This window comes from Python bivittatus, unplaced genomic scaffold, assembly GCF_059951505.1.
Source record: "Python bivittatus isolate LINGU-HERP-01145 unplaced genomic scaffold, Pbiv_v1 ctg000980_np1212, whole genome shotgun sequence".
NCBI classification, from domain to species: domain Eukaryota; kingdom Metazoa; phylum Chordata; class Lepidosauria; order Squamata; family Pythonidae; genus Python; species Python bivittatus.
In genome coordinates, this window is record NW_028277125.1 from 53,854,862 (window position 1) to 53,872,734 (window position 17,873).

Genomic DNA, 17,873 nt, shown 5'->3' on the forward strand with positions numbered 1-17,873 from the left:
GCAGTTTCTACTCCTTTGTATTATCACCATATTTTAAAGCAAATATCTGTAATTTCAGGCATAATCCATTTTTGGAATAGGATTCTGAAAGGGTTCCTGCCTGGAATCAAATTAAAGAGCTTTTATAAGGTGTTTCTGCAAATTAGGATTGCAGTTTATAAGAGTAAAAAAGATTCAACCAATTTTCTAGTTATTTGTGTTGTATTAACTTGGAATGGACTATTATACTGAATATATTGTTTGGGATCCTGATGGTAAAAGATTTCTTATTTTTAAGTGAAAAAAAGCAAAAACAGTTATTGTATTTTTTTAATGTAACCTAATATCACTGAAGTTCAATAATTCCTGAGAAATACAGTACTGTACAAAAGTTTTAGGCAGGTGTGAAAAAATGCTGTAAAGTAAGAATGCTTTCAAAAATATATATTGTAATTGTTTGTTTATCACTTTACAAAATGCAAAGTGATCGAACAGAAGAGAAATCCAAATCAAATCAATATTTGGTGTGACCACCCTTTGCCTTCAAAACAGCATCAATTCTTCTGGGTACACTTGCACAGAGTTTTTGAAGGAACTTGGCAGGTAGGTTGTTCCAAACATCTTGGAGAACTAACCACAGATCTTCTGTGGATGTAGGCTGCCTCAAATCCTTCTGTCTCTTCATGTAATCCCAGACAGACTCAATGATGTTGAGATCAGGGCTCTGTGGGGGCCTAACCATCATTTCCAGGTCTCCTTGTTCTTCTTTACTCTGAAGATAGTTCTTAATGACATTGGCTGTACGTTTGGGATCGTTGTCCTGCTGCAGAATAAATTTGGGGCTAATCGCATGCCTCCCTGATGGTATGGCATGATGGATAAGTATCTGTCTGTATTTCTCAGCATTGAGGACACCATTGATTCTGACCAAATCTCCACTTCATTTGCAGAAATGCAGCCCCAAACTTGCAAGGAACCTCCACCATGCTTCACTGTTGCCTTCAGACACTCATTCTTGTACCCCTCTGCAGCCCTTCAGCAAACAAACTGCCTCTTGCTACAGCCAAATCTTTCAGATTTTGACTCATCAGTCCAGAGCACCTGGTGCCATTTTTCTGCACCCAGTTCCTATGTTTTCATGCATAGTTGAGTTGCTTAGCCTTGTTTCCACATTGGAGGTATGTCAATTCTTCCATGAAAACCACTTCTGGCCAGACTTCTCTGAACAGTAGATGGGTATACGTGGGTCCCACTGGTTTCCACCAGTTCTGTGCTGATGGCACTGCTGGACATCTTTCATTGTCAAAGGGAAGTAAGCATGATGTGTCTTCCATCTGCTGCATTAGGTTTCCTTGGCCGACCACTGCATCTACAGTCCTCAGCGTTGCCCATTTCTTTGTGCTTCTTCAAAAGAGCTTCTTCAAGAACAACACATGTTGAAACCCCAGTCTGCTTTGAAATTTTTGCCTGGGAGAGCCCTTGCTGATGTAGTATAACTACCTTGTGTCTTGTTGCTGTGCTCAGTCTTGCCATGGTGTATGACTTGTGACATGAAACTGTCTTCCACAACCTCACCTTAGTAACAGAGTTTGGCTGTTCCTCACCCACTTTAAACCTCACCTACACAGCTGTTTCTGTTTCAGTTAATGACTGTGTTTCAACCTACATATGAAATTGATGATCATTAGCACCTGCTTGCTATAACTGGTTAATCATACACCTGACTCTAATCCTACAAGATCCCTGACTTTGTGCAAGTGTACAAGTATAAGAATTGATACTGGTTTGAAGCCAAAGGGTAGTCACACCAAATTTTAATTTGATTTAGATTTCTCTTGTTTGCTTATTTTGCATTTTGTAAATTGATAAACATAAACAATTATAATATATATTTTTGAAAGCATTCTTACTTTACAGCATTTTTTCACACCTGCCTAACATTTTTGCACAGTACTGTATATTGAAAAAAACCCAGTCTCTCATTTCAGTTTGGTGAAAGAAAAAATATATTTTATTTAATCTGATTTTAATGAAGGCGCATTGTGGAGTGTAGGTCTGTTTGCACTGCTGCAGAAAGGATTTATTTAAATCAGCTGGAAATGGTATCAGGTGTGGGACCAGTGTTGAATTAAGGTCTATTTTCATTGTTTTCTAATTTTATGTTTTTGTTAATTGCTGTAATAGCTAATGGATACACATATTTAATAAATTAATTTTAATGCAATTCAGGGAAGCAACTGGAAACAATTCACATGTTTTGAATTATTACTTCCACAGTTGCTTGCTTTGACTATCCTTGATGTTATCCTAATACAATAATTACTCAACCATTTACCTGTGACAAAACAGTCATGGTATGAAAAGAATGGAAATGAAAAAAGTATTATCTTGAATATTATATAATGACAGGGTTTTTTTAAAAAAGAAACCAAATTGGAAACTAAATATCAGAACTAATGTTTATATGGATTTTGTAACAAACAATAGAAAGTTTCATCAGAGGGTGAGCCTTATAATTGAAAACTATTGGATTTTTTTCGGAAGGTAAAGAGCTGGCAGAGAAAGAAATACTTCTGTAAAAAAGTAATCTTTTTAGACTTAGATTTGGGCAATAACAGTAAATGTAGCTTTCAGTAAAAAAATCCAAACTGGAACAGAAACTAGTAAAAAGAAAAGTGCTTCAAAGAACACACAAACATATTGTGGCTACTACGTGAGTGAGATATTACTGCAAGATTGTAGAGATCCCCATCATTAGTACTGCACCGAGTGTCTGTGCCATTTTGTTTCATTTAATGCTGGTGTGTTTTCTCTGGGCTGCTTTGTCAAAACTCTGCCTTCCGTTGCTTATGATTGGCTGACCAAACTACATCTCTAGTTTTTTTTTTTTTTGGTCAATGGCATTGTACATATACTAGGGTGGGAAAAAATAGGCAGACAACTGCAGTGTTCTTCCCAATTGCCTTCAAAATATCCCTGAGCAAATAACAACCAAAAGATATTGAAGCCTATTCTCCATTTCATTCCTTCCTACAAAGGTTTGGTAGTGATCTTTGTTCATCTCTTTCTTTCAGTTTCCTTAAAATATGCAAAGAATGGAATACTGTTCTTATGGAAACAGTGAGCAAAAACTGTATAAACCTGTTTGGTGGTTTCATCTCTTTAGAAATTTCCTTCTGCATCCTTAAGCCATTCAAAATTCTTAGGGATTGGGCTTTGCTGCCTTCTTAGCTGTTTAGCCAAATCTTTTCTGTTTTCTTTTGCAATTTAAAAATTATAAAATACAAAGGTAAATGACTTAAAATTGTTTTTTAATGTTATTAGAATAGAAATCTGAGTTTTGTCTCTTTAAAAAAACATGCTGACATGGGGAGAAAACTGCAGTTTGTGTCTACATCAAATCTACATATTGATGTCCAAAGATACTTTTTAACAATAGCAAAATTTGTTGAGGAAGTGAAGTTCTGTACGTAAATATTTGATAAGGATATGTTAATCTTACAGTGACTTTATCTTCATATTTTTCATATTACATGGCAACATTTAAGCTCTTTGTGCTGTTAAAACAACCAGTATCTTTACATTGTAGTTGTGATGCTAAATTGAACATTACGTGAGTGTACTTCACTCATGCTATAGGAGTTTCTCTTTTCTTTTTCTCCCTGAAGTCCCATACATGTCCATTGTTCCAGAGGAACCTATTGTCCCCTGGACAAAATTTGGGATGTGCATGGAACCTACAGAGGAGAAGATGTTATTTTGTCTACCAATTGTGTTAATTCTGCTGTTTGAAGAACACAAATGGATGCTACTAGACAGATCAATGGAATTGTCCGTGGTATTAACTTCATTACAAAACCCAGTCTTCATCATTTGTATAATAATTTCTTTTGATTGTAATATTTGAGTCCAAAATAGATACAGACCAAGAGGCTTAAAAGACAGGGTAAGTAAGTTAAAAATATTCCTAATACAGTACTAGCAACTGGATAGGACTATGCAAGTCTAGTTAAGTGGACTTGACTCCACAAGCTGTATAATATAAATTTATTTTTGAAATTTTCAAAACATTTTATTTCTGAAAACTGTCCAAAGTTGGAATAGTCATAGTGTAATAATTTTGCTGCTATAGAAGGTTAGATTTGCTCTCAATTTGTTTCTGGGCATTAATAGGTTGCAGCAAAGCATTTTAAAGGCTAAGTGTTAAGGTATATTTTATAACTATTTTGACTAGAGCAATGTGTTTATTCCCTACAGGATACAGTCACAAAACTCCCATTAACCTTCTACAGAGTCTTGTGTGCTCATCAGGAAAGGAATTGCTCCTTAAAAACTCAGCAAAGATACTGAAATTAAACAATTGCTTAGACTGTTACATCCTTATTTAAAGAGTTTGTTTAAAGCTTGTGATATCTAGCATACTAAAATGAGTACATTATACACGTGTGCAGGATTTATAAAGCAGTAATCACTGGGGTCTCTGATATCTGTAATGACTGTAATAAATAATATTTTTATATAAAGCAGGTACCTCGAGACTGGTCCTGATCTATAATTTTAAGGAGTGCAAGATGCTTCTGCAGTAATTTAGTGTGGTTTCAAGTGTGAAGTGATATATTTGCTTATACAAGGTGCAAAGAAAAAAAAGAGAAACCTTTGTATGCATATGAATACAAAAATCATATGGGGGAGTTTTCATGCAGAAAACTTTTATAAATTAATAAAAAGAAGTTTGACTATAAATAAAGCTATCCAAATGAATTAGTTTTATGTACTAAAACTAATGAAAGCAATTATCTTAAATATTTTAAAAAAATATCAAGTAAAAAAATTAAAATTCAGTATGCATAAGTTCATCAAAATTTCCTTCATACATTAGTAAGGCATCTAATGTAATCCAGCAGTTATCCATTATAACTAATTAATACTTTATGAATTAACTACTATTATAAGATATTATAAGACAAAAAATATTTGAAAGACAAGATGTATCCATTATTTGTATAATTTTACTCAGTAATAAATAATATGACACTTTTGGGAGGTAAGATAAATGAATTTAGGAACAATCTGGATGTATATTTCTGTCTGAAACAATGCAGTGTTGTGATCCAACTTTCCATACCATTTAAAGATTATGGGAACTAAAACAGCATATTTTAGAGGTTACCGTTTGAACAAGCCGGCCATAGTCAGTCACAAACGTAGTTGTACCTTAGGCTTGCACATTTGTTTTATGCTTTATTTATAGAAATTATTTTGTGATTTCTGTAAAACAAACTGTTTCATGAAAGTGGTGCTCAGCTTTGGTTGCCACAGAGCCCGAAGGAAAAAGAAATTTAGACATTCAGATTTGCCTCAGAAGTTCAGGGAGGTGAAAAGGACAGGATTAGAAGTGGGCAAACCCTTCACAGTGCACTATGACTTATTTGGTAAATTTTCTGAATTTGGTAAGAAAAAAATTTCAAGACCTAATCCAAAGAGTAGAAAAGTTATCCAGCCCTCCCTATATCCCATTTTTATGGGTCCCAACATTTTTTATATTTCCATCTCACATGTTTTAAATAATGTTAATTATTTGGTTGTTACAGATCTTAATACAATAGGATGATATAAACATGGTGAGCCCTCCAGATTCCCTTGGGATGAAAAACCACTCCCAAATATGGATGTGTTCTGTTGGGTTTTCATCTATATTCTATCTTTTGGCCATTTTTGGCAAAGATTGTGACACACACACAGATACACACACACTCACACACACATATATGCATACTCTGTGTGTGTGTGTGTATTTTATTTAAATACCAGCCTGTTATATTCTATATTGAACTATATAACTCATTGCTTTTCTAAGACCTGTAGGAGAGTAAGAGATCTTTGTATAGCAGTATTGGGATATTGGTGCCTAGTAATTTGGGGATGTGACAATCTGAATTTTCTATGATTCAATTATTGAACTAATAAACAAACAGATCAGGGGCCATCCCCGTAACATAACTCTCTGTATGTGTATCACCTCAGAAAACAGCCCTTGGTTGTTACTCTTACTGTCTTACTCTCATGGAATAATTGATATGCAAATTGATATGCAAAATCAGATAAAGAAGTTCCATACTCATGATGGTATTTTTGAGCTTCTCCTACAAAATCTTTCTAGATGCAAATGGCAAATTTAAAGTCCAGGAATGCTATCTATAAATGTGATTTTAAATTGGGAATTTGCTTCCAAATAGCATGGTGTAGTACCAGAACATGGTCTACAGTTGACCAACGTTATCTAAAACCAGCTTATTCACCCTATAAAATTCGTTCTGATTCCATCCAGAACTGAAGCTTGTTATTTAGATGCTTTGCATATAGTTAATTACTATCCCACCAATCTATAGGGATCTGTATGTTTAACAAATGTAAACAGAGTTTAATAAAAATGAGTTGTAATTTTTTGCAATTTATTTTATAAAACTAAACTTTTATTTAGTTTCATTATTTAATAGTCTGAAAGAATAACTTGCACATGGTGTTAGGAGGCTTTCTTTTACTTTTTGGACCAATGGCCAAAGTTTGTCCACATATCAAATATGCTTGCCTAGCTTATATTACAGAGGTTAACATTCATTGGTATATAAGTTGCTAAGGAAATTGCCTTATACTAAAATCTGATGGGCTGTACCTAATAGAAATGAAAAAGAAATCTTGGAAATAAATGCTTTCTTCTAATGTGACTTTGTATATAATATATTAATATATATTATATATTAAATAAGTGTAGTCTCAGTGACTGATACTCATGGTAGGATATTGCTAAAAATGTAGCAAAGAAACAGCACATAGACATCATGCATTGATGGATTTTGTTGTTGTTCAGTCGTTAAGTCATGTCCGACTCTTCGTGACCCCATGAACCATATTGCGCCAGGCCTTCCTGTCCTTCACTGCCTCCCTGAGTTTGCTCAGTTTCATGCTCATTGCTTCAGTGATGCTATCTAACCATCTCATCCTCTGCTGTCCCCTTCTCCTTTTGCCTTCAATCTTTCCCAGCATCAGGGTCTTTTCCAAAGAGTCCTCTCTTCTCATTAGGTGACCAAAGTATCTGAGCTTGAGCTTCATTATCAATCCTTCCAATGAGCAATCATGATTTCCTTTAAGATTGACTGGTTTGACCTCCTAGCAGTCCAGGGGACTCTTAAGAGTCTTCTCCAGCACCACAGTTCAAAATTGATGGATTACTTTACTGCTATTCTTTAAATCATATTGGGTTTTGAAAAATATAGGATGACTGCTAAGTTTCATTGTCCCAAACTGAATTGCTATACTGAAGTTATTTTGCCAATTAAATGGTTTTGCACTATATACTGTACATGGTGCTAAAGAAGAATATATGGAGCAGTGTGAATCCATACCCATGGTCTACTCCAAAAGTCCCTGTTCCCTCCTAGTCCTTCTTCAGTGAGTAGCACAATCTGTTCATTTTCACTTGTGGGGTTCCAGATATACTCAAGCAAATACAAGCAGAACTTCCCATTAGATTCTGCTCCTCAGTATAGCCTGATTAAGAACAGGGAATGGAATCAGTTATGACATTTGTACTTGGAAGAAAACTTACATTTTTAGTTGATGGTAACCTGACTGCTTAGAACTTTGAAGGAGTGATTAAAGGCTTTGCTTTTGGTTTTGTTTCTGGTGAGTTTATTTTATTATTTTGCAGTTCAGAAAACAGAGGATTCCAACTAAGGTTATATATATATTTAGATTTGTTTTTATAATAAATTTGATTGACCTCATCATGTGACCTCATGTAAAAATATCTAATCCTGTTTACTGAAACGCTGGAAGCATTTCTCATATATTGAAGGTCTATTATAATCCATGTTTATTTAATTTGGGGGTGGCATCAGCCTGACAAGACCTTATGCTGGTCCCTGAAAGTTAATTCACATAGAACAGTAAGCAATAAAGTAGTTTGCTTGGCTTAGTATGATGTATGAATCTGTTCACTGCCATAATATCTTTGTTAGATAGGATTCACACATTATGGCAAACTGAAAGCAAGCTGATAAAGAGACCTTCATTCAAGTTCAGTGAAAAAGAAGTGTGTGTGTGTGTTTGTGTGTGTGTATATTCATTAATTCATTCATTCACTCACTTTTGATAAATCAAAACTAATATCAAATAGACAGTAGTCAACATGCAACAGGAACATTTATTATTGCTTTCTTCCATTACAATTATCTCCTATATGGCCTCAGAAGGTTTGTTGGAATTGGGTAATCCTTCTATAGCATGAAAGGCTATAGGGAGGAGAGAGAATGATCTCTGTCCTTCTCCATTTATTGGATTTACTCTTTGAAATTATTAATTTAAATTATTGATAGATAATAAAATAATGAAAATGTGTGATTTATTCAACCTATTAATCATATACGCATCGTATTTTGGTGTTATTTTTCTCACTGTCTGTGGTTTAAGCATGAGAAAAAAAAATGAATGCAATAAAGAATGAGAAAATGTCTCTAACTGTAACATATAGATTGTAGACTATATTGAAGTTTTCATGAATCTGAACAAGGTATTGATTCTATAGTTTCTGTTTGAAATTCAACATGATCACACGTGTTCGTTTTAATACTTTGTTCACAGATAGTTTACTGATTGACTACCAGTTTACCTTCAGTCTATTACAAGAAGACGATCGCCATCACACTGCCATAAACTTCATTGCAAACCCTGAACAGGTAAGCTGATATAAATGAGTACCTATAATAAATTTTGCTATTATAGATTGAGTTTTATTTGTACGTAGCTCTTTTTTAAACAATCTCTTTGCAGAAACAGAATGGAGCCAAGTAGGACTGTTATAGATAACTTTAAGACAATCAGGAACTGAAGTCTCGGGTGATGTAACTGTTAGCTTTGTAAGCCTTATTACCGAAGCTGAGAAAAATGGCTGTACTTCTATCAGTATTGTTGTTCTTACAGCTGAGGCATAACAAACTAGGTTGTTATTCCCTTAGTCCATCCCTTCATTATTCAGTGTCCCTAATTTGGTCTGCAGAGCATATCGTTAGGATTAATTATGCTGCTTCATGCTTCTTCTGGGGAGTGCAACAATCCTCCTCTGAAAGCAGCCATATAAACATGAAGCATATAATGGTAAATGGACACAGGTATGAAAAAAAGAATTCCACCCTAACTCCATAATATTGTCAAATGTTATGTATTTAGGAAAAAATAAAAACTTTTTGTAGACTTATTGATATTGGTGGCTGAACCTTTATTTCTTAGATGTTTGTAGCTTGAAGGATTATTCTACTCTATTATTGTTGTAAATAAACTCCTTTACTTTACAAAGTGAGAAATTGCTAGGAGGAAGAGTTTAGCTGTCTGAACTACCCCACTATTCCCCTTGTCAGAGGCCAGAGCTGAGCTACACCCAGTAAAGCTAACCTCGTGCTCTAGAAGTGGCAGAAGGAACTATCATGTTGGTAGTGCTGGAGTCAGAGTCACATGGAGCAGTGTTGCTGATTTCTGTCCATTGGCAATTGCCTCTTTTTTTCTTAATCAAATCTATATAGCTGTCCATTTCCATACAAGACTCTGAACAGCTCACAGATAATTAAAAAACAATATAAAACAGCAAACCAATGCAAGTAAAAAAAAATAAAAACAATATAAAATCATATAAAATCATGGAAAGCCAGTTTGGTGTAGTGGGAAGGCATCAGGCTAGAAAGCAGGAGACCGTGAGTTCTAGTCTCACCTTAGGCACAAAGCCAGCTGGGTGACCCTGGGCCAGACACTCTCTCTCAGCCCCAGGAAGCAGGCAACAGCAAACCACTTCCAAAAACCCTTGCCAAGAAAACTGCAGGGACTAGTCCAGGCAGTTGCCGGGAGTCAAAAATTGACTTGAAGGCAACAGCAACAACAATAATAATAATCATATAACAAAATTCCTAGCCAATTTTTTAAGGATAAAATAATTAAAAGAAGGAACTGCTGATAGTGATATTAGTTCAAATATAATATTTGAAAATGATTAGACAGTGTTTCAGTATGTCATACTGGGTGTTTTCAGACTGTTTCCCTTTTTTCCCTTAAAAGAAAAAAATGTGCCATTCCATATCTGTCCAAAATATTTTTTTTTCATCTTTGTGCAATGTTGATGTTTTCTTATGTTCTCATTCTTAAATGGTTGTCTATTTATGTAATACTTTAATACTATCTCCTGCTGAGGAAGCAAAAATTAACAGCTGTTATATTTATAGGCAAATCATTCATTAAAGTTTAATGGTTTGGAGATGCAGTATTAAAAACTTTTTAAAATAAATTCAAACTGTAAGCAATACTTCTTCAAATTTATGCATAAAGCATATTTTTCTAAGCAAAGTTATATATAATGTATCTTACAAAATAATGAAGTGACTGTATAACTCTGAAAGATGATAAAAGTGTTACATATAATTCAAATTTCTCCAAATTTAATGGTTTTTCTGGCCTTTTCCCCCCTGTTGTTTTGGATGTTGAAAAATTTGGGTCTTCTACCAGTAGCTGTACCTAATAGTTCTCTGCTGTCTGTAGAGATCTTCACTCTTGATGGCTGTAGAAGGGGAAGGATGCCCTTCTACAGCCATCAAGAAGAAGTGAACTTCTTCCTGAATAAAGTCCAGTGTGTTAGGGTCAGTGTATATGTTTGACTACCTATGATCAAAGTTTAAGCTGTTTTTCAATGTAATGTTCATGTTTTCTATTTTTAAAATTTTTAGTCAAACAAAAATTTGGACATATCAATCAATGCATCAAATAACTTTAACCTGAATATCACATGGTCTATTGGCTCTACAGGTAAGAAAGGCATTAGTACTATTTTTCCCTTTTTAAATATTATTTCATGTATTGCAATCATGTATCATGTATACATGATTGCTTTTTAGTAAATGTTAATAAAATACATTCTTTTCCCATTCTCATTATGACATTATTAATGACATTACTTAAAACAGATAATTTGCAAATTAAATAAAGGTTCATTAACATGTTAACTTACTTTCTTATTCAATTAAAATTACTTGAGTAACAAAACCTTGTATGCTCTTTAAAATTTTATAGTGGCAGTATTATGAACACAGTGATTTTAATTAAGATAAATTACTTCCTTGACGACAGCAGAGACTGAGTTTTTAATTTCTTTGTTTCAGTGTTGAAGCTTGGAATTTAATTATTAACCTTAACATTGATATGAAACAAAAAAAATTCTTCTGAGTCTTCTGATAAAAGAATCTGCTTATCATCTGTTCCTTCCCCCCACACTCAAACTTTGGACCCAGTTTTTTCATTGATTTTAATAAAAAGCTTTGTTTAGAAAGTTTCCTTGTATTGGTTCTGTTGACTTTCTGAAAATATATCCAAGGAGAGTATCCTTGATTGTATTTGACTGAATTATGCAGGATGGGTAGGAAATGGAGGCTCTTTATACTTTGTGCAACAGATATATGACTTTAAGTATCTGTACATATATTTGAGGAAGACCACATGTCCATACATATTAGATGGAGCCAAGCTTCCGCGGGTATATACATTCCATATATCTGATTTATAGATCATCTGTAAATCTTTTAAATGCTACACCTCACATGCCACATCTGAAGACAGTGAAGTAGTTAAAAGTCATTACAATCACACTGTAATATTCCATGTGTTATATACATACACCTCTATTATGTTGAAGAACTTCCTTTTATTCTGACATCTATGTTGGGATTACAGGATATTCATAATACCTAATATGCTTAGCATAAGCAAGTTAAGTCAAAGCTGATAATGATATTTCAAAAAGAAGAATGGGGGACAGTATCCTGCAGTGATTTTGCCAAAAAATACCTTTTCCATAAACTCCTTGTACTGCTTTTTTTCCCCTAACAATAATAAAAGGACTAACAACAACAACAAATGCCTATCCCAGGTCCTTCGGAAGGACTCATTGGGTGGGTAAAAATGCCAAATCCAGTCTAAACATCTGGCTGACTCTGTGACCCACCATAATAATCTCCCAGTGAGGCACTGCCTTGTTGTGGGGTTTGCATGCTCCAAAGAGGATGTGAGCTACGCCAGAGGTTCAACCATACTGGACAGGTCTCATCAGAGGAGCCAAACAAAGAGTGTCTCTCCCATAAACAATATGGTGAGACGTAGTTTAAGGAAACCCATACTGGATCGGTCATCACCCGGGTCAACCGTACTAGGTTTTATCTCTTGGACATCTGGTGACAAGTGGGCTACAGGGCTCAGGACGGTTGGCTGAGCAATGAGGCCAGCAGCTGCAGAACTACTGGAAGAAAAGTTGTTTACCTGTCGCAAATACACAAAGACTGAAAAAAAAAAAGAAATAATGATCTGCTATTACAGATCAAGTCTAATGAGAAGAGGATATCTGAAAAGAATGTACCAGTTCTGGAAAGAACAACCTCCAGAATCAGAAATAACAGAACAGAGGCTAACAGATCAAAGTCAATTTATAACATGTATTCACAGAAGTAGAATTGGAAGAACTGGAAAGGTCTACCCAGGGCAAAGAAATCGAAGCCTTGCCAGAAGTAGCTCAGATGGTAGAGCCTTCTCCTCAGAAAGAACAAAGCCCTCTAACTAAAAAAGAAGAGGCATTGAAACAAAGAATAACTGAGCATCTAGAACAGCACAAAAACAACAGAATAAGTTTGCCTGCATTGAAGCTTGTTAGAAAGAAACAGCTAACATGAGTATTAAACGATGCCAATACTGTAATATCAAATATAAGCACCAGGCCACTGCAAGAAAGAAACCAACTGATGTACAGAATGGCTGCAATTATAACTGAATACATTGGATGCAAAATCAACAAACTAGAAAAAAAGCCAAGCAGTGCACCACCAAAATGGAAGATCAGATTGGAAAATAAGATCAGCATGCTAAGGTCAGATGCAAGCAAGCTAGAACAGAGGTAAGAAAAGAAGCTGAAGAACAAATAACAAAGAATACCTGATCAAGAGATATCACCTAGAAACAAGGAAGATCAAGGAAGCACTGGAAATAATAAAGCAACAAATAACAGCCATAGACAAGAAGATCAGCAGATATAAACTTGAATAGCACACTACAGGCAGAATCTCCACTTTCAGTTGAATCAAAAATGTTTCTACCAGTCCATCAATAGAGAGACTGCAATGAACCAATCAACATCTGACAAAGAAGAAACGGTGAAGTTCTGGGCGCAGCTGTGGGACAACCCAAAGAAACACAACAAGAATGCAGCTTGGATAAAGGAGGTAGATAAGAATAAAAAAGAAGCTGAAATGAAAGAACTTGTAATAACAGCGGAAATAGTGGAGAAAAGGGCAAGGAAGATCAAGAATTGGTCAGCATCAGGTGAAGATGAACTGTATGTTTTTTGGTTGAAATATCTGACTGGTGGGCACCCACTCATTGCCAAGCAATTTAACAACATACTACAAAGAAGTGAAATTGAATATTGGTTAACATCTGGCAAAACCTACCTAATAATGAAAGATCCAGCAAAAGGGGCAGCACCAGGCAACTATAGGCCAATTTGTTTGTTTCAAATTTAGATACTGCCCATCTCACAAAAAGTGACTCTGGGTGGTTCACAATAAAATAGCAATAAATATTAAAATACAATAAAACAATATAAAATACAATACAAATAGAATAAAAACCAAACACATACAAAAATAATATCTTCCAAGATGTTGATGGTCAGTTACCTGCTTGCTAACAACTTTCAAATTGCTAACTGGTGTGGTAGCTGATGCAGTCCAACAGCATCTAGTTGAAAACAAGCTCCTTCCATCTGAGCAGCAAGGAAACCACCCAAACAGCAGAGGGACAAAAGATCAGCTCCTAATTGAAAAGATGATTTTGGAAAACTGTAGGAGAAGGAAGACCAACTTGAATGTAACTTGGATTGATTACAAGAAGGCATTCAACTCCCTGCCACATGATTGGATAATCAAGTGCCTAGAAATAATAGGAGCCAGTAGAAACATCAGAAGCTTTGTGCAAAGATCAATGGCACAATGGAAGATACAGTTGCTAGTCAATGGCACAATGGAAGACACAGTTGCAAGTTAACATCAAGAGAAGGATCTTTCAGGGAGACTCACTATCATCACTACTGTTTGTCATTGCATTGATTCCTCTGTCAACAATACTGAACAAGTCAGGCCATGGCTATCAAACATCAAAAACATCTGCCAGGTTATCCCACTTCCTTTATATGGATGATCTGAAGCTGTATGGGAAAATACCATCTGGAGTTGAATCGCTGCTCAATACTGTCCATATATACAGCCAAGATATTACAGGGGAGTTTGGACTGGACATATGTGCCACCCTTACCATCAACAGGGGAAAAATAGTGAAATCAAGATGCCCAACTGAAATAACATCAAGAGTCTGGATGAAGAAGATCACCACAAATACCTGGGCATCCTTAAAGCTGACAACATCAAGCACACTGAAGTCAAGAAGAAAGTTATTAGTGAATACATCAGAAGAGTGAAGAAGATCTTAAAGTCCAAACTCAGTGGTGGAAATACCATCAAGGTGATGAATACCTGGGCAATTCCAGTCATTAGATGTATAGCTGGAATAGTGGACTGGACTCAAGCTGAACTAAAAGCCCTGCAGAGGAAGACCAGAAAAATAATGACAATGACTCATACCCTTCATCCATGCAGTGATATTGACAGTCCCTACTTACCAAGGAGCATAGGTGGGCGTGGAATGTTGCAAGTACACCAGACGGTTGAAGAAGAAAAAGGCATTGGAAGAATATCTGAAGGACAGTGAAGATGCACTGAAGCTAGTATACCATGAAGGCTTACTGAATACCAAAGAGACCAAACTGGCCTATAAGAAAGACCAAATGAAGAACAGAAAAGAGACATGGCAAGGCAAAGTATTACATGGCCAGTACACACACACACACACACACACACACACACACTAACAGGCAAAGCAGATAACAAGAAGACCTGGCAATGTCTAAAAGCAGGAAAGTTGAAGAAAGGGACAGAGGGGCTAATTCTGGCTGCACAAGACCAAGCCTTAAGAACAAATGCATATAAAGCCAGAATTGAGGCAACAGACAGCAAATGCTGCCACTGCAAAGAAGCTGAAGAAGCAGTGGACCACCTGGTTAACTGCTGCAAGATCTCACAGACTGACTACAAACAAGGACATGACAAAGTAGCAACAATGGTGCATTGGAATATATGCAAGAAATACCACTTGTCTGCAAGCAAGTACTGGTGGGACCACAAAATAGACAAAGTAATAGAAAATGAAGAAGCTAAAGTGCTCTGCGACTTTAGAATTCAAACAGACAAGCACCTGCCACACAACACCCCAGATTTAACAATTGTTGGTAAGAAAGATAAAAAAGTCTGGATAATGGACATTGCAATACCAGGAGACAGTAGAAGAGAAGAGAAAGAACTGGAGAAAATCACAAAATACAAAAATCTGCAAATAGAAATAGAGCGACTGTGGCAAAAGAAAGCAAAGTTAGTGCCAATATAATAGGCCCTTGGGTGCAGTCCCCAAACATCTGGAGTACTACTTGAAGACCACCAGCACTGACAAAATCACCATCAGTCAATTGCAAAAGGCAAGTTATATCCTGCAATGATACCTTTAACACCATCAAGCAACAACATCTGCCTATCCCAGGTCCTTGAGAAGGGCTCAATAGATGGACAAAAATGCCAAATCCAGTCTAAACTTCTGGCTGACTGTGCAACCAACAACAAGAACAATAATAAAAGGAATTTCATTTCTGCATAATACTGACACTGGATAATGAATTCCAGAGAACCAAGCTATGTATGTTACTTAATTATTTAGAATGCATAATACAGAAGAATGTGGCATTCGTTTTACAAATTTTTAGTAACAAAAAAGCATATTATGCTCTTATATCAAATTTTAAAGAAGGGCCCTCCCTAGATTGTTATACTTAATTGCATTTTATATGGAACTATGAATTTGATAAATATTTTGATAAATATTTTGATAAATGAGAGTGTTTCCCAATCTCATGCCTGACTGACACAGGAGGATGGATAAGCCCTTTTACTAAGCACTCTCCTCCAGTGGTTTCCTAACTGGAACCCACTTCTCCTGTGCAACTTTCCCTGAGTTCTGCGTAGAGTTTTTAAAAACTCACTGTTGTCTGATTCTACCAGTTCAGCAGTATACAGATTAAACGGCATAGCTGAATAGTCTCATTTCTTGCAAATGAAATAAATTTATCTGGTATGATATTATCCTTCTTAGGAGCACTTGAAAAACTAGAGCAATATTTCACAATCAAGACAATTCTATACTTGAATAACTTTGCAGTTTTAGGATAAATTACTAAGTATAAATTACTTTTGGAAACTATATTAACCATTTAAATGAAACAAAGTTGCTATAATTACAGTTCCATTATCTATATGTGGCTGAAACAGATATGTAATAGAATATATGTATACATTCACATGGTGACAGATTTTTTTAATCTATAAAATTGCTTCTTTATAGGTTAGATACATTTCTCTATTATGCTCCATTATCGCATTTAACTTTAATCAAGTGTGCAGATTGTACATTTTTACCTATCTCTCACGGACACACCATATATAATTTTGGATGAGGTGGCCTAACAATCACTTTTTTTTTAATGGTCCTGTCTGTTATTGGCTTTTTGTATTTTTTAATAGCTGGAACAATATCTGGAGAAGAGATTCCTGTAGTCTCGAAGACTAATATCAAGGAATATAAGGACAGTTTTTCCTGTGAAAAATTCAATTTCAGGAGCAACCCAAACATCACTTTCTATGTATATGTCAGCAACTTTTCATGGCCAATCAAAATACAGGTTAGTATAAACAGTAATGGTATTGGTACTTCAGTTACATTAAGTTATAGTGCTGGTTCCAGGCCACCAGAAATGCATATCTGAATGCAGAATATGAAGTGAGATCTTGGATTATAAATTATTTGACATGTTCCTCTTATTGTGTGTATGATTGTTGTTTTTTTAAAAAAACATTCCCAGCTTTTCTGAAACTGCAGCCTCTAGAAGTACAAAATAAAGATCTGATTTTGTTGTTTGGTGAAGTACCAAATCTGCATGTTTTGTATACTTTTGAGGACCACTGATTAGCTGTGTCATAACTTTATAATTCGATAGATGAAATAATTGTTATGCTTCTATAGGAAAAAGAAAAAAAAATACAGAATTTGATAAAGCATATGTTAACTGCTGATCTGTCACAAAAGCCCTAGTTTATATCTTACCTCTTAGAGGCATGTATGAAGGCTATGGAAATATTTCATTTTTTTTTTTAATTGTTAGACCTATATCCTATCTTTCCTGCAGGACTTCAGGGTGTGTATATATCCTTCCCTCCTCCTTTTTTCTCCACCACCACAACTTTTGAGATTAATTGACTAAGGACAAGTGATCCACTGAGCTTCTTTGGTTTAGAATAAACTTGAACCTGAGTATCCCCAGTCCTAGTCTATATATAATTTCTAATATTTCAGAAGAAGAATATTATAGATTGCATCTATGGATGTATGAATCAATCAGTCTATAATTTATTCATGGAACTGTCACATACAGCAGGGTTCCTCAACCTTGGCAACTTTAAGACGGGTGGACTTCAATTCCCAGATTTCTCCAGCCAGCAAGGCTGGCTGGGGAATTCTGGGAATTGAAGTCCACCCGTCTTAAAGTTGTCAGGGTTCCTCAACCTTGGCAACTTTAAGACCGTGGCAACCTTGGCAACCCTGACATACATTATATCCAATTGTTCGTGCTTTAAAATTGGATTTTCCTGCCATTTTAAAAG

At 35.5% G+C, this 17,873-nt stretch overlaps 1 protein-coding gene across 2 annotated transcripts in view; it reads left to right on the forward strand.

Annotated features, from left to right (window-relative positions):
* ATRNL1 (attractin like 1) overlaps nt 1-17,873 on the forward strand; it is a 578,187-nt gene that overhangs the window by 188,119 nt on the left and 372,195 nt on the right. For both annotated transcript variants that reach the window (XM_088131807.1, XM_088131808.1), the window contains exons 22-24: nt 8,620-8,714; nt 10,743-10,821; nt 16,737-16,894. In XM_088131807.1, the coding sequence (XP_087987933.1) occupies nt 8,620-8,714; nt 10,743-10,821; nt 16,737-16,894 (332 nt within the window). The remainder of the gene's footprint in view (nt 1-8,619; nt 8,715-10,742; nt 10,822-16,736; nt 16,895-17,873) is intronic.